A 21,111-nucleotide genomic window follows, 5' to 3' on the forward strand; every position below is an offset into this window, starting at 1 on the left:
AGCAAAATGATAACCTATTGTGTTGCTATATGACAAAATATCATGTTGTCATAGAAGAATATTTGATTATTTGATGTTCATTAGATATTGAGTTAGGAGCCTTGGTGGCACAATGGTTAAGCACTCAGCTGCTAACTGAAGGGTCAGCAGTTCAAACCCACCAGTGGTTCCGTGGGAGAAAAAACCTGGCGATCTGCTTCTGTAAAGATTTCAGCCTAGGAAACCCTGTTGGGCAGTTCTACTCTGTCATATAGGGTTGCTATGAGTCGGAATCGTCTTGATGGCACACAACAACAACGACAACATATACTGAGTTATAAAGTCCATATATGCAATTTTTAAAAAATTAAAGATTAGTTATAGAGCAGCATTTATATTAATATATCACACACACATATACAGAAAAGACTACAGCAATATTAACAAGCATGTTAGGTTAGTAATCGGTAGGAGTCATAGGAGCCCTGGTGGCGCAATGGTTAAGCGCTTAGCTGCTAACCAAAAGATTAGCAGTTCAAACCCGCCCAGCAGCTCCACAGGAGAACGACCTGGCAATCTGCTTCCATAAAGATTACAGCCAAGAAAACCCTATGGGGCCGTTTTACTCTATCACATGGGGTTGTTATGTGTAAAAAATAGACTCAAGGTCACCTAACAATAACATCAACAACATGGAAGTTGATGCCCAAAGTGAGTGTAGGTAAAGGACCCTGGACATATGAAGGTCATGAAATTGAAAAGATTTTTAGTTTTATAGAGTTGTCTGTGTAAGCTATGACATCTCTCAGGATAGTGGCAGAAGAATATCAGAAGAGAGAGCCAGGTGCTCTGTCTCCTGATACACCAGGAGCCCAGTAGATGAAAATGGCTGGAATATAATATGGCCAGATGGCATTAGTCTTAAAGCATCCAGGGATTTTGCCCAAGTTGGAAAGGTAATTATCTACAAGTAGCAGTGAAAAATCAGACATCATGCCCTGGCCCTAAAATATGTGGGGTATGGAAAAAGAAACAATTTCTCTTTGAGAAGACTAAAGGAACAAGGTTATTGCCAGAGCAAAGACAGGTGATTGTTAAGGTGAGCAGAGCATATGACAAAGGAGAGGATACTTTGTGACAAAGTGGTTGAGAATGTCTAACTTTTTTTTAATATTGGTTGATCTAAAACTTAAAAAAACAAACATTGTGTTTCTTTATCAGGCCCTCTTTGGATCGAGGAAAACAGTTCTCAATGAGAAAAGAAAAGATCCCCGTTGATGGGGTAAGCACCAGAAGAACTAGTATTATTTGTTGTTAACCACTGAAATATAAAATATTATGTTGAATTATTAATAAATACTATAAATCTCTTATTGAATTTGAGGAGGGTTGCCATGTAATAGCTTAAAGAAATGAAATAAAATGGAACTGTTGTGTATTATAGTGGTGTTTAGTTAGGATTACATGTTATTGAGCTACGTGTGTTCTTGTGTACTAATGACTATAGCTAGTGTTTATTGAGTACTTTTTAAATGCTTAGGACTGTACTGGGCATTTTACATGTATTTATGAGATAGATAGGAGTCCCTATTAAATGTTTGACTACTAACTGAAAGGTTCATGGTTCAAGCCCACAGAGGTACCTCAGAAGAAAGGCCTGGTGATCTGCTTCTGAAAGATCAGAAAGGCTTGAAAACCCTATCGAGTGCAGTTCTGCTCTGCAATACATGGGGTTGCCATGAGTCAGAATCAACAGCAACTGATATGAGGTGGCTGCTATTATTATTCCAGTTTACAGGTGAATAACCTGAAGATTAAAGGAGTTAGTAACTTGACCAAGATCACAAAGTGTAGGAAATGTCAGAGTAGGTCTTAAACCTAGTTTGTCTGACTTTAAAGCACAGCTTTGAAGTCGTATATCATGCTGTTTATCTAACTGATGCTAATTCAGAAAGTATCGCTAACGGGACAATCAAAATTGGCGTGTCACTGTTTTTCAATAACCTAATCTTATGTCAATTTTGCCTTTAGTTGAAGTTCTCAATAATCGTAAAGTACCTCCAAGCCTTCGGCTGGCCCTGGGTGTGGCTGACTTTGGCCACTTACATAGGACAGAATTTGGTGGGCATTGGACAGACTCTGTGGCTAAGTGCCTGGACAAAAGAAGCAAAGCACATGGATGAGTTTAAAGAATGGAAGCAATTAAGAAGCTATAAACTTAATATCTATGGATTATTGGGATTAATTCAAGGTAAAAAAAATCCAAATGCTCTTTCTTTTCTTTCCGACCTAGTTGATTCAAAATGCAAAATATGACATCATACTATTTCAAATAAAATCTATGCCTTAGTTATCAGATATTTTGGAATATTTCATATGTATACACCTGCAATACACCATAATTGAGAAAGTAACTCAAAACTTATACACCTCAGCTACAAGTCACATTAAACAATTTGCATTTTTGTCTCAATTAATCTTTTTTTTTAAATTTTTATTGTGTTTTTAGGATTACATGTTATTGAGCTACATTATGTTCTTGTGTACTACTGACTATAGCTAACACTTAAATTGAGTACTCTTTAAATGCTTTGGACTGTACTGGGCATTTCACATGTATTTATGAGGTAGCTAGGAAGTCCCTGGGTGGTGCAAACAGTTAACCATTTGACTACTAACTGAAAGGTTGGTGTTCAAACCCACCCAGAGGTGCCTTATAAGAAAGGCCTGGTGATCTGCTTCTGAAAGATTAGAAAGGCTTGAAAACTCTATGGAGTACAGTTCTACTCTGCAATACTTGGGGTTGCCATAAGTCAAAATTGACTTCATGGCAACTGATAAGATGTGGCTGCTATTATTATTCCAGTTTACAGATGAATAATCTGAAGATTAAAGGAGTTAGTAGCTTGTGAAAGTTTACAGTATAAATTAGTTTTTCATTCAAAAATTTATGTTTTGTGACATTGGTTGCAATCCCTGCAATGTGTCAGCAGTCTCCCCCTTTCCCTTTCCCCCTTGGGTTCACCATGTCCATTTGTCCAGTTTTCCTGCCCCTTCCTGACTTCTTGTCTTTGCTTTTGGGCAGGTGTTGCTCATTTGGTCTTGTATATTTGAGTGAACTAAGAAGCATGTTCTTCACGTGTGTTTGTGTTTGTTTTATAGGCCTGTCTAATTTTTGGCTTAAAGGTGGACTTCAGAAGTGGCATTAATTCTGAATTAGTAGGGTATCTGGGGACCATGGTCTCGGGGATTCCTCTAGTCTCTGTCAGACCAGTGAGTCTGGTCTTTTTTTTGTGAATTTGAATTTTGTTCTACATTTTTTTCCCACTCTGTCTGGGACCCTCTATTTTTACCCCTGTCAGATAGTAGCCAGGCACCATCTAATTCTTCTGGGCTCAGGCTGGTGGAGGCTGTGGTTCATGTGGTCCGTTAGTCCTTTGGGCTAATATTTTCCTTGTGTCTTTGGTTTTCTTCATTCTCTTTTGCTCCAAACATGATGGGACCAATAGATGTATCTTCGATGGCCACTCACAAGCTTTTAAGACCCTAGACGCTACTCACCAAAGTGATATGTAGAAAATTTTCTTTATGAACTGTGTTATGCCAATTGACCGAGATGTCTCCCAGCCCTCAGCCTCAGCAACTCAGTCCCTTAAGCTGTATGAATATGTCTTGGAATCTTCTGTGACTTTGCCTTGGTCAAGTTGTGCTGCCTTCCCTGTCTCATTTAATCTTGACTATAATTCTTCGGAAAGGTGGTATTATCCCCATTTTACAGTTGGGGAAACTGAGATTCATATGTGAACTCACATAGGATTCACAAGTCTTGACTACATGGCCACTCACTGTATATGCAAGGGTTCTGAGTGATGTGAAGATGGGTGAATGAATCTCTTAATAAGTTTAAAGCCTGATAATGCCTAGGTCAGGTACATAATAAACTACAAGGTAAACAATGAGTGCTATAAAAGAAGTAAAAGAAAGCACTGTGAGGATTCAGAGCAAGGGAAGACCATATTTGGTTTAGAGATTAAGATGGTTTCTAAGAAATTGTTGGCATTTGACATGGAACTAAAGGGATGGATAGAATTTCATCAAATTAAGATCATGGAGAAGGAGGGAAAACTGATAGAGAAATAGTGTGAATAAAGATGGGGTAGGGAAGTGTGGTGAAATGAGTTCCTTTATGTGGCCTTTTGCCTTAGTTCTTTGAAAAACAGCTTGAGAGACTTTTCCCCTAAGCCCTGAGAAGTTACTCTTGCCTTAGTTTTCTATCCTAGAGGGTTTGTTAACTTTTGTCCAGGTTGATTGACATTTTCTGGGTAAGCTGTAAACAACTTGTGGTTTGATACTTTCTGTCTGGTCCTGGGCTGCAGCCTGCCCTGTGATTGATATGCACCTTGCAGGGATTGGTCAATAAACCATGCAAATGAAGTGTCTGTAGACTACTATGCAAATGTAGTGTCTGTGGCAAACAGAGAAGGAATTGCCGGTTTGTGTCCCTGGTGGGAGGGCTGTGCCTTGAAATTGATGAGGAGCTTGTGCATATATGCAGCCAACCCCACAGAAGTTTTTCAGACAGAAAGAAGCAGGAAGACAGGAAGCAGGAAGAAGCAGAAAGGAAAAAAGCTAAGAGAGAAGAGAGAAGAAGCAGGGAGAAAGGAGGCAAGGAACCTCTTAAGAGCTGTAATCTGGGTCAAGTGCTATAACACTGAAGACAGTGACAGGCCCAAAAGGGGCCCAGTGGCAGAGCCAGTGATGACAGACAGCAGAGCCAATAGGAGCCTGTCCTGAGGGGGCCATGGGGAGCCTGTCCTCAGGGTTCCAAGAGGAGGCCTGTCCTGATGAGGGTCTGAGAGGAGGCCTGCATGGCTGAGAGGAGCTGAGAGAGCTGTCCTGCACTGAAGAAGGGAGACTTTGCCTATGTGCTTCCTGATCCTTATCTTGAGTTGTAGCCTGTTGATCCTTATCCCAAGTTGTACCCTATTACTTCCTTAATAAGCCCCTTAATGTAAGTATGGTCTGTGAGTTCTGTGTGGCCACTGAAATGGAGTATTGAACCCAGAGGAGAGGTGAAGAGTGCCCTGGGAGGGATGGCTGGTGTCAGATTTGGTAAAAAGTTTGGAGAGTGGAGGTATGTCTGACCTCCACCTCATGGGAATCAGCTTTGTGCTGATCCTGGTCATCATTACCCCTCTGAAGTTAGACAGGTTTTGATGCCAATCTATGGCCATTTAGAGAAGGTCAGGAGGGATTTAAGCAAGAATGAGGGTGACAGTTTGAGTGGTCCTAGGCTATTAGTAGGGTAATTGGGGAACTAGAGGTGGAAAGATAATTTGAAGACATGTTGGAGATGATATTTGAAAAGGCAATTGGAATACACTGGGAATTTAAGAAAATAAGTGACATAGTTGGGAGTTATATTTCATAGTAAGAGTAATTTGGCAATGTAAAGAAGATGCATATTTATTGGATAGACTAAAGTCAAGGAAACTAGGGAGAAGTTGAGGTTGTAGGGAAGGAAGGAATAATCAAGTGTTTCAGGAGTCTAGATGGAAGGTGAACTAGTATATAAAGATCTGTTATATGACCCATCTTTGTGTCATCCACGTTGTCTAGTCCACTGCTAACCAGTGGGTTAGAAACAGAATAGGATTGAATAAATAAATGATAAACATGCATGAAACATGGTCAAATAGCTATAATGGGGATGGAGAAAAAGATTGATGGAAAAGACATTCTAGTGAAAACTCATTAGAATATTGGGAATTTGAGGGTGAGTTGGAGGAGATATCAGTCATGATTTTGAGGTTCAGGTTGGGTGACTGGGAGAACAATGGCAACAGCAATTAGAAAAGTAGGAGGGAGCCTTAATTGGTGGAGCAGACAGATGGTGAATTCAATTTTGGACACATTTAATGAAAGTGTTAATGTACTTTGCAGCTGTTTTTCTCCCCAGTAGGTGGGTTAAATGCATGTGTGGAAAGGAAAGCAAGTTTCTTTATATTTTAAATGAGGGGATTGACTAGATAATACCTAAATTTCCTCCAAAATCTAACATTCTGTAGCTCTGTGGTTCTACTTAGACTTGGAATAATTGTCTAGAGGTAATAAACGAAGCCATAAGAGCATATCTGATCATCATGAATGAGGATTAAGAACCATGAGGGTGAAGGACAGATTCCTGGGGAATGTCCACATGAAGACGATTAGGGAATGGACTTCAGAGAGAATGAGCAGAGATAAATTTTTGCTCAAAGATATACAAACAAATAAAACAACAACCACTATAATGTAAGTGCTTGCCTGGAAACCCAAAGCATTTTGTAGAGGCTGAACCAAAGGAAATTGCCTATATTTGACCTTTTCTGAACCACAGAATGGCAACTTCATGTGATTTAAGCTAATACATTAATTCACTTAACATACATCCTAATGAGGAACTCTTTAAATTTGGACATATTACTCAGACTTTCAATTTTATGACTTATAAAATGTAGATAATACCTACGCAAATATTGTTCTAGTGATTAGATAATATGTGGTGAGCACCTAGAAAATTTCTGAGCACATAACAACAGTGTTAACTATTATTTAACAGTGGTAAAGATAAGTAATATGCCTAAAGTCCTACAGCTAGTAAGTTTCACAGCCAGGATTTGAATCCATATCTACCTGACTCTGGAGCCTATGTTCTTGACCACTAAATTAACATTCCTAAAAGGGTTTTACATGAAACAGTAATGAAATGCACCACAAAAACAGGGCTTTCTATATTCCAGCAGGTTTGAGAAACTGAGAACGATATTCTTCTATGAGTGCGAAATCTTCTTTCTTTCCTTCATTAAAAGTTTTTTTTAAATTTTTTTAGATTGTAATTTAGATGAAAGTGTACAGAACAAATAGTTTCTCATTGAACAGTCAGTACACATATTGTTTTATGACATTGCTTAACAACCCCACAACATGTGAACCCTCTAACTTCTCAACCTTTTTTTTGGTGAAAATACACATAGCCAAAGATACACCATTTCAAAAATTTCTATATGCACAGTTCAGTGACATTACTTACGTTCTTCCAGTTGTGCTGCTATTCTCACTTTAGATGAAGGTTTACAGAACAAAATATGTTTTTCATTAAACAGGTAGTACACATGTTGCCCTCATTAAAGGTTTTGAGATATAACTGATCTGTTTAGCTCTGCTTAACCCAGTCTTTCTCAAATCCATTTGACCACACTTTTTCTTCTTGTATTGTCCATTAACATCTTGAGTAATTTGTGTTCCACAGAATGTGCTTTGGGAAATTCCATACTGTGGTACGCTGCCGTCCAAGTGAGCCATAAAAGTATGATGTAACAAAACCCAAAAAAGGTAGTGTTTCAAGAAAAGTCTCAAGGGTTCTGAAATGCTGCAAAAATGTAAGGAAGAAGAAAATTGAGAAAAGACCCTTGATTAGAGACAAGGCAACATCTTTAGGAGAGAGGTGGGAAAAGAATACAGATACTAGGTAGTTAAATAATACTTTGAGAATTAACGAGTACAAACATTATATATGTCCTTTGAAGAAGTTATGTGATTTGAAAGAGTAAGAAAAAGGATACACAAAAGCATCCATTTTATAAATGAAAACAATTTATTGTGTTTATAAGAAGAAAGGAAGGCAACTTAAGAGAAGGCAATGACGAGTTCAAATAAAAAATAAATAATAGAGGCATCTACATGGATGTTGTGATAGCCAAGGATATTTATAAGGGAAAACAGAGAAAGATATAGAATGAAGAGTAATAGAAAATGAAGCTAAAATTAAAATATGCAACTTAGGGCTTTGCTTGTCCTTTCTCCTTCCTATCTTATTTTTATTGTGTGGTCATAGTACTACTTATAAGATTTTCCTTCAGAAAATAAGGAGACATTGTGAGACAGATTCATGTTTGTTCTATCATTCCGTTAACAGCATCCACTGGGGAAAGAGAAGCTATGTCAGTAAATAAAATAACATCTAAGGATAATCTGTAGTACAAAAGAACAGGGCTTCTCAATGTGTCTGGGTTTGAATAAGCTAGAGTCAAGTTTATTGGCTTGCAATTTGCAAGACAAGGAGGAAAAAAATAGATGTAAAGATCTGGACTTCTGAGAAGCAGGAGAAATATCTATAAATATATAGATTTTTATATCTAAGTCTACCACACATTCATATGAAGGACTAAATTCAAACCAATGTTGTGGATTGAATTGTGTCCCCCCAAAATGTGTCAACTTGGCTAGGCCATGATTCCCAGTATTGTGTGGTTATCCACCATTTTGTGATCTGATGTGATTATCCTGTGTGTTGTAAATCCTAATGTCTGCCTGTGGTTAATGAGGCAAGATTAGCTTATGTTAAAGAGGATTAGAGTGGGATGCAACACCCTTGCTCAGGTCACAGCCCTGATCTTATATAAGGAGATTTTCCCTGAGGTGTGGCCTGCATCACCTTGTATCTTACAAGAGATAAAAGGAGAGAGAAGCAAGCAGAGAGAAAGGGACTTCATACCACAAGAATGCAGAACTAGGAGGGGAGCATGTCCTTTGGACCTGGGGCCCTTGTGCTGAGAAACTCCTAGACCAGGGGAAGATGACAAGGACCTTCCCCCAGAGCCAAGAGAGAAAGCCTTCCCCTGGAGCTGGCACCCTGAATTTGGTCTTCTAGCTTCCTAGACTGTGAGAGAATAAATTTCTCTTTGTTAAAGCCATCCACTTGTGGTATTTCTATTATAGCAGCACTAGATAACTAAGATAAAATTTGATACTGGAAGAATGGGGTGCTGATCTAACATACCTAAAATGTGGAAGCTGTTTTGAAACTGTGAATGGGTAGAGGCTGGAAGAATTTTAAGGTGACTAACAGTAAAAGCCTAGATTGCCTTGAAGAGACTTGGTGAAATTATAGACATCAAAGACAATTCTGGTGGTGACTCAGGAGGAAGTGAGGAGAGCTATAACACTGGAGACGAGAAGCAGCAGCAGAGGACAAGCAGCAGCAGAGGACCACCAGCAGCAGAGAAACAGCAACAGCAGAGAAACAGCAGCAACAGAGAAATGGCAGCCGTAGAACCAGGAGACCAGCACGAGACGGCACTGGAGCCAGCCCACAGAGCGAGAGAGCTGAGTGCCTTTGCACAGGAGGCTTCCTGGAGGAGTGGGCTGCCTCCAGGCACTTACCAGTGAAGCTAGGCTTGCTGACCCATGGAGCAAGAGAGCTGAGTGCCTTCCAGCCAAAGTTTACTGTCAGAGTAGAGTGCCTCCAGGCACTTCTAGGTAGAATTAAAGAGCTTTGGAACACTTCCCCAAGCAGGGCAGATGCCAGCCCAAGATGCCCAAGGGGTTGAGAGGTCAAGGAACCAGGAAGCAGAAACTGAAGAGACAGGGAACACAAGAGGCAGAGCTGCCTCAGTCTCAAAGGGTAGGGCCACAACCTTTGGAATCTCAAAGGGTGGAGCTATGGCCTATAGGGTTTCAAAGGGTGGATGTTATGGATTGAATTATGTCCTGCAAAAAATGTGTGTATCAGTTTGGCTGGGCCGTGATTCCCAGTATTGTGTGATTTTCCTCCATGTTGTAAACCCTGCCTCTGTGATGTTAATGAGGGAGGATGGGTGGCTGTTATGTTAGTAAGGCAGGACTCAATCTACAAGATTGGATTGTGTCCTGAGGCAATCTCTTGAAATATAAAAGAGAGAAGGGAGCAGAGAGACAGGAGGACCTCATACCATCAACAAAGCAGTGCTGGGAGCAGAGCAAGTCTTTTGGACCCAGGGTCCCTGCGTGGAGAAGCTCCTAGTCCAAGGGAACACTGATGAGAAGGCCAACAGAGAGAAAAAAGCCTTCCCCTGGAGTTGACACCCTGAATTTAGACTTTTAGCCTACTTTACTGTGAAGAAAGAAACTTCTCTTTGTTAAAGCCATCCACTTGTGGTATTTCTGTTAAAGCAGCACTAGATAACTAAGACAGTGGGGCTACAGCCTCCTAGGTTTAAAAGAGTCAGATGTTCACCAACTTGGTTCTGGAGTGTGGGGCTGCCTTTTACAAGTGCCAGCCGGATGGGGCCAGATCCACTTCCTAAAGCTGAGGGGGCAGGGCTGCCATGACCAAGGGTAGAAAAATGGGGCCTGCCAGGGCCAAGGGGGTAGGGTCACCACTCAGATGGTCTAAATCCAAATGCAAGGGAGCAGAGTTGCCGTTCTAGTGACCCTAGAAGTTGGAGCTGAAGCCCAGGGCCCATGGGCCTCCACCCAGAATCTGGAGAGTGTGGCCAACACCCAGAGTCTGGAGGGCAGGGCCATTACATAAATGGTCTCAGAGAACAGAGGATTATTTTCAAGCCTTGAGAGCTAATGTAATGTATTTGTGCCTGTTACCCCTTCTTTCCCTCCAATTTCTCCCATTTGTAATGGAAATGTCTAGCTTGTGCCTGTTCCACCATTGTACTTCGGAAGCATATAACTTGTATTCTAGATTTCAGAGGTGAGGAATTTTTGGATTTTGGACTTGGAATTGATTTAAGATTTTTGTTAAGATGTGATGGGGTGAATATGTTTAACTTGTGGCAAGGACATGAATTTTGGGGGGACCAAAGGGTGAAATGTTATGGATTGAATTGTGTCCTCCAAAAATATGTGTGTCAACCTGGCTAGGCAATGATTCTTAGTGTTGTGTGGTTGTCCACCATTTTGTGATCTGATGTGATTATCCTATGTGTTGTAAACCCTAATCTCTGCCTGTGGTTAATGAGGCAAGATTAGGTTATGTTAAAGAGGATTAGGGTGGGATGCAACACCCTTGCTCAGGTCACAGCCCTGATCTGATGTAAGGGGAGTTTCCCTGGGGTGTGGCCTGCATCACCTTTTATCTTACAAGAGATAAAGGGAGAGAGAAGTGAGCAGAAAGACAGGGATCCCATGCCACCAAGAATGCAGAAACAGTAGCGGAGCGTATCCTTTGGACCCAGGGTCCTTGCATTAAGAAGCTCCTAGACTGGGGAAGATTGATGACAAGGACCTTCCCCAGAGCTGACGGAGAGAGAAATCCTTCCCCTGGAGCTGGCCCCCTGAATTTGGTCTTCTAGCCTCCTAGAGTGTGAGAGAATAAATTTCTCTTTGTTAAAGCCATCCACTTGTGGTATTTCTGTTATAGCAGCACTAGATGACTAAGTCACCAATCCAGTGAAGTAATGTTACAGCTTTAGAGTAGAATCAAGATCCTTGAAGAATATTTTAAAACTTCCAATGAACAAATACCATTTCCTAAAATAGATAATGTATGCAAATTTAATGTTTACAGTATTACTTGTATAAAATCACATTTTAATTAACTATCAGTAAATTTCAAACATATTTGTCACTAAGACAACAGATTTTGCAGTTTAATCATAAAAATTTTTCCTTCTTAGATTTGGTGGATAGTGGTCTATTGTCGCTAGATTATAAATCTTGTCTAAATCTTCCTTCTTCCTTATTAGATTTTTCGCATTAAAAAAAATAAAATGTAAAGCTTATTATTAAATGCAATTGTAAATTACCTTTTCAGAAGTAAGATTAGTCTAAAAATTCAGAAATCTATGACTTCTGATTTTTTTCAGTAGCCCACAGCTATGTCTCCTGGAACCTGGTGCAATCAAGAGCTGCCTGTGTTGGCTGACATCATCGCATCATCGTGACTCACATTTTTTTAGAGCTTTAAAGCATAAAAAGCACTTTCACATGTTAATACTATAGACCTGCTATGAGTAATATAGAAGGCTAACATTCAAACAAAACTGGAATATAGAAGAAACTATGCATCTGTTACATCTGTTTTTTAATAACAATATTAGAGTTCTTACCTCCTTTTCTAAAAAAGAAATAGCCTTGAACATCTTTATATTGGGTCCCAGCTATTTGCTTTAAAATATCTCTAAGACACTTTGCCTGTCTCTAATCTATTGTGTTTTATGCCTCATTGTTAGAACTTCCTTTCTCTAAGCCAGTGTATAAAATACAGGCAACTTATTTTCAAAGTATTATGTTTGAAGAGTACGCTGTGGCTTCCAGTTTAAGATGACTGAGTGGATCATTTCTTTTCCTTCTCAAAATTCCATTAAGATGACAGTGAATAAATACAAGAGGAAAGGCTTCAGGGGATTTCAGGGTGATAAATTTCTACATAAGTTATTATACTGATAGATAATCAAGGGTAGAATAACCTGTAGCCAGGAGCAGATACTGGAGAAGCTCTAACAGAAGAAGGAGAGGTTCTAAGCTGAACCTTGGAGAAACCTTAAATTTAGGATCACGGATACAGAGAGTAGGATTGAGTTGCATGCAGGTAATCAAAGTGATTCAGTAGAGCATTGTTCTGCTGGCCTGGAAGCCTCTCCTACATCATTTCCCCTCTTCTCCGCCCCCCATGTACCACCACCACCAATATGTACAGCAAGTGGCATAGTAACAGTACAATGAAAACTAGAAAGCTGATCCTAAAGAGTAAATTAAAGTTTCTAGGCTGCTAACCAAAAGGTTGGTAGTTCAAATCCACCAGCTGTTCCTTGGAAACCCTGTGGGGCAGTTCTGCTCTATCTTACAGGGTCGCTATGAGTCGAAATCAACTTGATGGCAATGGGTCTGGTTTGGAGCCCTGGAATACAGAAGAAACTATGCACCTGTTACAGTGGCGCAGTGGTTGACAGCTATGGCTGCTAACCAAAAGGTCAGCAGTTCAAATCTACCATCCACTCCTTGGAAACCCTATGGGGCAGTCCTGTTCTGTCCTATAGGGGTGCTGTGAATTGGAATCGACTCCTCGGCAATGAGTATGGTATGGTATTTGGTAGTTCAGGTTTCTAGTGTGAAAGTAGGGAGCCCTGGTGGCCGAATGGTTAAGTGCTCGGCTGGTAACTGAAAGGTCCGTCCTTTGAACACTCCAGTTGCTCTGCAGGAGAAAACAACTGATGATCTGTTCCCATAAAGAATACAGACTAGGAAATGCTATGGGACAATTTTACTCTGTCCTAAAGGGTCACTATGAGTTGGAATTGACTAGACACACAACAACAACAGTGTGGACGTCCCTGGCACAAATCATTACACGCTTGACTACTAGCTGAAAGATTGGCTATTCGAACCCATTCAGAGATGCCTCGGAAGACAGGACTGGCAATCTGCTTCCAGAAGGTCATAACCTTGAAAACTCTATGGAGCAGTTTTACTCTACACACCTGGGGTGGTCATGAGTTGGAATTTACTTGACAGCAACAGTATGAGTGACATACATAGAAAGAAGTCCTCCTCATTGTGATTTTAGAGAAGCCCAGCCTACGTGTCTGGATCCCAGCGTGAAGACTTCCAGTGTCATACTTATTAACTTAAGCAGAACTTGAAGCAAGCCCTTGCACTCAGGGAAGAACAATACTGGGGAAGTGCAGGCAGTGGCAGAAGACAGCCAAACCAGGTCCCTATATGAAAATAACCATGTCTGTCCCTCATATGTTTCAGCTCATAATGGTGGATGGTCTTGCATTGTAATCAAACCAACAGTAAAAATACGAGTCAACAAATAGAGAAGTTAAGCCTAGAGGTAAAACAATCAGAATAGAAGAGAAACTTAAAAATGTCTAATGAGTATCTTAAGAGATTCCACAAAGTAAGTGAAGAGTGCTCTGAAATAAGTTCAGTCTGAGAACAAAAAGGTTCTTGAAAAATTTAAAGAATTTAAAAAGATTTTGCTAGTATGAGAAGATAAATTAGGAGAAATTATCCCAAATGTGCAACATTGAAAAAGAAATGGAAAAGGACATTAAAAAAAAAAATTAGAAGAACAGTCCAGGAAGTTCAGCATTCATATAAGAAGAGATTCAGGAAAGGAAGGGAGAAATTTTCAAATAAACAAAAAACCCCAAACTTGTTGCTATCAAGTTGATTCTGACTCATAGACATAATATTTAAAAACATTTCCCACAACTGAAGAGCACAAATGTCTATTTCTGCAGCCATTCCAGTTGAGAGCAGAAAGAGAGAAGGGTTTTTAAAGCGAAGTTTTTGTTGCAGTGGAGGGGAAATATAGGGTGAGTGAAACTATAGAGTACCTGATGAGTTTGAATATGTTGAGCAGAGATTTGTTGACTGTTGTGTTCGGGAATAAGTTAGTGCTAGTTGCGCAGAAAACTAAGCATATGGAAAAATAGTGATATGAGTATTACAAATTTAGTGAACTTCATAAATAATATTTGTTTTCTAATAATGTAAACACTGAATATTTGAGAATAAAAGGGTAACCTAGTTTTGGAAGGGGAAAAGAGAAGTATGCAGGAGGGAGACAGCAAAATAATAGAAAATATTTAAGACTGATAATAGCAGTATAAAATATTATTTAAAAATATAGAGGAACTAGCTAAAAGAATTTAAGGTGGTAAGGATCAACTTTTTTTTCATATAAACATTATAATAAATAAAATAGGTATAATGTATAAATTTGTAGGTATAATATATAAAGTGGCAACATACTTTTATTATTGCTTTTGTATATTTTAGAGTGCAGTGGAATAGTTGTGTGTAAGTTAAGACTCAGGAGCAAACTGACAAAAAAAAAAAAATACCCATTGCCATCCGGTCAATTCTGACTCACAACGACCCTATAGAATAGAGTAGAACTGCCCCATAGGGTTTCCAAGGAGCGGCTGGTGGATTCGAACTGCCGACCTTTTGGTAGCAGCTGGAGCCCTTAACCACTGCGTCACCAGGGCTCCTAAAATGACTGAAGTAATAGGGAAATTTTACTGTCACAAAACCGAAAAGTCCAGACGTAATTCTTTAAAAACATCTTGTTCCAGGGGCTCAAATGAGATATCCAAGATTCTCTTAACAGCCCTTCTCTTTTTCCTCCTTAACTTCATTCTCAGGCCTTACAGGGTGATGAAAATGTAATGTTTCTTTCCAAAAGCTTCCATAGATGCCGTGTAGTTACCATACTTGAAACAATTTAAGTCACATATCTATCCTTGAACCAGTATTGTAACAAAGCATTTCTTCTTCCAATCCTACAGGTTCCAAAATTTCTAGATGCTGTTTTTTTGCTTTGTTTTCATTCTTTCTTACAGTGGATAATTCTTTTCTGAGCTTGTCTCTTGCTTGTCATACTTTGTCAAATGCAGCTAGTAACAGTCAAGATATGCTAATAACAACAGTTTTCCACCATCTTCCACTAAAGCTACAAGTTTATTAAGCATTATCTGCCACCTTAGTTATTGCAGGAAACCCTGGTGGCATAGTGATTAAGAGCTACAGCTGCTAACCAAAAGGTTGGCAGTTCGAATCCACCAGACGCTCCTTGAAAACTCCATGGGGCAGTTCTACTCTGTCCTATAGGGTCACTATGAGTCAGAATCGACTTGACAGCAACAGGTTTGATTTTGTTTTTTTTTTTTTTAGTTATTGCAAGTACAACTTCCCCCTCCCCCCATCAAGTCTCATTATCTTTAAACAAAAAATGTTTATTTCTCACTTATACCGTGTGTCCATTGTGGGTCAGGAAGGAGGCTCTGTGCCTCCTAGTCACTTAGGAACCCAAGTTGAATGAACAATCCAACCTCCATTTTAAATGTTGAAAGGTGCTGTGCGAAGGGAGAGGAGAGCCGTGGCAGGTCGGACACCAGCAACTGGCTGCTCTGACCTGGAGGTGGCATGTGTCATTTCTTTCACCACTCACTGTCCACAACTATTTATTTGTGCTCTCCAACCACAAAGGGGCCAGAAAGTGCAACTCTACCAAGTACCTAGAAGCTGGGAGAACTAGAACTGTTTGGCTAACACCACTAGTGACTACTACAGTGTCCCACAGGACATCATAGTTTCTGTGAACCAGACCAATCACTTATCTTTTGTGCATTTCTGTAGAACCTATGGCCAAGAATATGGAGAGCCCTGTTCTGGTAGCATGGCACCCGTCAGAAGTTTTTGTATTTATTTCCAGTGCATCGTAAACATTTATATTTAGTTTGGCCCACAACTGTTGTTGGTTTAGTTAGGTCGATTCCAACTCATAGTGACCCCATGTAACAGAGCAGAACTACCCCATAGGGTTTTCTAGGTTTTAGTCTTTTATGGAAGCAGATCGCCAGGTCTTTCTCTTGCAGAGCTGCTGGGTGGGTTCAAACTGACAACTTTTTGGTTAGCAGCCAAGTGCTTAACCATTGTGCCACCAGGGCTCCTTTTTTGATCCACAGCTACATATCTTAAATATAAAATTTGGGTTTTTAATAAAAAACATAAATGCTATTATAAGCGAGCTTTTGAGAGTTAAAACACAGAATCCCTTTAAGATGATACCATGACCCTGATAACAATTTGTATTTAGGTCTCTTTGTCTGCTCTGGGGCTTACGTGCTCACCAGAGGATCCTTGGCTGCCTCCCGAACCTTGTACTCTCAGCTGTTGAACAATGTACTGCACCTCCCACTCCAGTTTTTTGAAACTAATCCCGTAGGCCAGATGATTAATCGGTTCACCAAGGTAAGTCATGGCATATCTTATTAAATAGCATACCTAAGAGTGATGATACATACATATTTAGTGCCTTATCATTCCTTATAAATATTTTATTTTAAAAAAATCCTCCTAAAAAGAAGGGATTGCACTTAGTATAAATTTAATTGTTAAATTTATTTCCAGTTCTTGGGATATTTATAAATTGATGTATAAATAGCATCACATCTTAAACATAGATGATCAAAATAGCACTTGAATTTCACTTAAAGAATCTAGGACGTACATGTGCTTTGGTGTGTACACCTGTATTTCTTAAACACATTGAGTTTGAGAATCACAGGTTTAGTCTGAGCAAAGGAAGAAAATTAAAATCTATATGGAGATATATCTGGGCTTTGAAAACATTTATGCCTTTAAGAAAACTATCAAATCACTTACGGTGAATAGAGGATGAGTGGAGATCTCTAGAGTGTCTCAGCTTAGCTAGAGGGTTTTCTCTGTTTTTCGTTTACTATTAAGCATTTATAATCGCACTGCCCAATAAAAATATAATGCAAGCCACATATATTTTTTTTAATTTTTTAGTAGCCACAATAAAAAAGTAAAACAGAAGCAGTTAAAGTTAATTATAGCATTTTATTTAACACAGTATATCCAAAACATTATTTCAAACTGTAATCGTAAAAAATTACAGTGAAATATTTTGCATTCTTTTTCATCCAAAGTCTTTGAAATCTGTTTTGTTTTTTATGCTTATAGTACATCTCAACTTGCAATAGCCTCATTTCATGTGCTGAGTAACCACATGTTGCTAATGGTTCTTTTAACTATTGACAATTTATTCCTGATATACTTTTTAAAAAAATTTTATTGTGAATTAGGTGAAAGTTTACAGAGCAAATTAGTTTCCCACTAACAGTTTTTATATTAAACAGTGCAAGCCCTTAACCTTAAAATATGTTAATATGTTTATATGTGTATACAAAAATTCATTTGTGTGTGTGTGAAGGGGTGGTTGATAATGATGCATGAAAATATAAATGAAAGTACATAGCATATTAAATGTTTCATGGATTTCTCTGAAAAATTATGGAAGAACTTGGTCACTGACGTTCTCTTTCCCAGTGGGCATCTCCAATTACTTCCTACTGAATAGCTATCATTTTCATACCGTTAAATTTTAAATGATTGGGACTTGAGCAGATGGGGGTGTTGGGAGGTGAGTTACAAGGAGAGCCAGGAAGCTCCATATGAATATGATGCTTTTTCACTGTTTGGTATATGAGGTTATCAGGGAAGTCCTAAAGCAGAACCGAGAAATAATGAAATTCCATCTCTACTCTTCGTATCAGTTTTTTTCTGAATTGAGAAGTCCCATCGCTTCAAGGTTCAATGTTTTCCTGTTCTTAGTGATCTCTGTGTCATACCTAGGACCACAAATTGAGACTTAAGTTATTTACAGCAAGGTGCGAATTAGTGCATAACCATTCCCTTGTCCCTCTCTCTCTTTTCCATTGTCCACCTCCACCTGTCCATTTTTAATTTTATAAATAATTATTTTGCTTTTCTGCCTCTTCTAATATGGGTAGGATCCCACCACCCAAGAAGGCTGTGTTCTCAGTGAACACCAATGCCACAGTTGTGTTTTATAATTTATGAGTAATGAATAGAGATGAGCTAATGCCCCTAAAAACCCAACTACCAGCTTGGCATTCTGGGGATTTTTTGAATAGGATTTGACTTTGGTTGTATAAATTAAGTGCCCGGTAGTTGTCATTACCGAAACCAAAACCTGTTGCCGGCGAGTTGATTCCAACTCATAGTGACCTTATAGAACAGAGGAGAACTGCCCCATAGAATTTCCAAGGTGCACCTGGTGGGTTTGAACTGCTGACCTTTTGGTTAGCAGCCGTAGCACTTAACCACTACACCACCAGGGTTTCTGTAGTTGTCACTAGGAAATATAAATTGCTTGATTATAGACAGCTTCTTCCTAGAAGACTCTTAATTGGGACAGTTGGCCATGAGGTGGGGTGAGTTGGGCAAAAACTATGTAGACTTATTTGATCATCAGAATGTTACATCTGGATAAGCTTTTTTCTTTTTTTCGTTGAGTGATCTGTTTCTCTTTCCCCTCATTCTAAACCATGAAAAGTTAAAAATAAAGTGATCTAGTATTAAATTTTTCAGGACATGTCTGTGGTTGATGTACGTTTCCATTACTACTTACGATCCTGGCTGAACTGTACATTGGATGTTATTGGAACAGTTTTGGTCATTGTGGCAGCTTTACCACTATTCATTCTGGGAGTGGTTCCCTTGATTTTCCTCTATTTCACTATACAAGTAAGTACATGGATTTTTATTTGTATTAATAACTTATAAGTCTAGTCAAATATAATTTCAGACCCACGTAAACCTCCTATTGTCCAGGTTCTCCAAGAAGCAGACTCCAAGAAGTGATTAGATATGCCAGAGATTTATAAGAGGAAATGCCTGTGGAAGATAAAGGGAAAAAGCAGAAGAAGACAGGGAGAGCCCTCAGCAATGCATATCTGATCTCTGTGAAGGGGAGGAGGAAGGAAGGAGGACTGGGCAGAAATGGTGTTGGACGGCAGAGAAGTTCCAACAAAATTTCAGCCAATTTAATGGGAAATCCTCCACCAAAATCACCCATTGGTCCCGCATGTTCCTGGGATGGGTCTGCTTTAGTGCTCACTGCCATGCACAGTGATTGGCTGAGAACAACCTGTGGGAAAAGTGGCCTCCATGCTAATACACTGGTGTACTAGTGGATCTAGAGCAGCTAAGGCTGTCAGTCAGTTATGGTCCCTGCAGCAGAAGAGCTGAATCATGCATTTTTATGGCCACCATAAGCCCTATATATTGTGTACATTATAGCAGAAAATTAATTTGCTAGAATTTTGAGGAGAAAAACAGATACTGCCTTTGGTACTATTACCAATCCTAGTCAGGAAATGATTGCTGGAAGAACTAGAAATGTTTTTTATGAGACTTATATGATATCTTTAGATTACAGTTAAAATGTGGTTAACCAGTTTGAACTCCAGATTTGTGTCACCATGAAGCTACAGTGTAAAATGAAATTACCTTGTTTTAAATTAATTATCAGAGTATTCTGAGGCTTTTTTTTTTAACAAGAGGATACATTTCTTGCAGTTTCACGCTTTCCAAAAACGTAAGTTTTAAAATTCATATTAGAGTTTAGTGTGCTCAAGCCAGAGTGTTAATCATTTTCTCACTTCTGCACCTGAGCTATCACTATTCCTCCAACTTCGTGTGTAAGATCTTTCTAGGTCTTACTCCACCTTTGTGGCCTAGCTCACATTGAGTTTTCTGTGTGAAGCATTCTCTACCAAAATAGTGCACAGAGATCTGACTCACCCGTATATTTTGGGTTTGTTATGCTGCTACTACTATATGATTTTTTTTTTTTTAGGAGACCACAGATTGTCTCCTCACTGAGACTGGAGGCAGAGATTAAAGATCAATGGATGGTAGTGAAGATCAGTTAGATCTACTTAAAAACAAATAACATAAAACTCATGTCACAAATGAAATTATATGTGATAGTCTAGTGGTCGATAAGCTATAATTGAGTGACCAGGGCTGGAAAGGGGGCTAAAAACTATGGTTTCGTTATGGGAAACTTAGGGTATGAGCCCTGAATTTGGATTTGGGAGCCTGGAGTTCTAGCTACCTTTCTGACTTCTGTGCTTGGCGCATCATTTTCCATTCCCAGGCATCATTTCCTTCCCCTGTAAGATAAAAGGTTTGATGTAGATCATTGCTATTCAAAGAATGGCCCACAGACACATGAACCGTACCAAACATCAACCAGATCAGAATCTCTCAGGGTGGCGCCCGGAAATCTGTGTTTTAAGAAACTCTCCAGATGTTCTTGCTGAAGTGGAGAAGCACTGATCTAAATCAAAGATTCTTAAACTGGATTTTCTGGACAGTTTCATGGAAAGACTCCATAGCTTTTACAAATCACTGAAATTTTATGAAGAGTTCTTAGTGTGTATGCATATGTACATTTGTGAAGAGTTCTTAGTGTGTATGCATATGTACATTTGTCTAGGGGTAAGTATCTTACCTTAATCACCAACTCAGAGGGATCTGTGACCCCTCTAAGGATCTAAACAATCTCAAAGTCTCCTTTCAGCCCTAACATGCCATGAGCCTTTGTATTCTCCAAAGCATTTGGGAATTTGGCATAGAGCAGAACTTATAAAAAGCAAGCTATAAGGCCATATATGTCCTGAGATATGTTTATGTTTAGCTTGCTCAGTGTTTTTACAAAAATAAACACATTTTAAAGTAAAGGATTTTACATAAAATTCCAGATTTAAAGATTTCCTGGGGGGTGAGGGGTCAGAGGGATCAAGAGCTAACAACTTCTTATTTTCATTCTTAGTTTGTAGCAATTATCTAGGTCTGATGCGTGATGGCCCAGTTAACTCAAGACATACTCCTTCCAGCTTTCCACAGTCCCCACCAATCCCTATTGTCCTCAACCTGAGACCATGGGTAAAAAGTTGCTTGTAATTGTGGCTGCACTGGAGGTTTTCTCAGGAAAAAAAGAAATTTTTTTTCTGTAGTTATATT

The 21,111-nt window shown here is 39.2% G+C and overlaps 1 protein-coding gene across 1 annotated transcript in view; it reads left to right on the forward strand.

The window, feature by feature from the left end:
* Positions 1-21,111, forward strand: part of LOC101344692 (multidrug resistance-associated protein 1-like) — a 101,419-nt gene that overhangs the window by 64,924 nt on the left and 15,384 nt on the right. The window contains exons 17-20 of the mRNA XM_012554133.2: positions 1,201-1,261; positions 2,011-2,230; positions 16,349-16,503; positions 18,670-18,825. Coding sequence (XP_012409587.2) covers positions 1,201-1,261; positions 2,011-2,230; positions 16,349-16,503; positions 18,670-18,825 — 592 coding nt within the window. The remainder of the gene's footprint in view (positions 1-1,200; positions 1,262-2,010; positions 2,231-16,348; positions 16,504-18,669; positions 18,826-21,111) is intronic.

The sequence above is a fragment of the Trichechus manatus genome, unplaced genomic scaffold (assembly GCF_000243295.1).
Source record: "Trichechus manatus latirostris isolate Lorelei unplaced genomic scaffold, TriManLat1.0 scaffold00012, whole genome shotgun sequence".
Taxonomy (NCBI): Eukaryota; Metazoa; Chordata; class Mammalia; order Sirenia; family Trichechidae; genus Trichechus; species Trichechus manatus.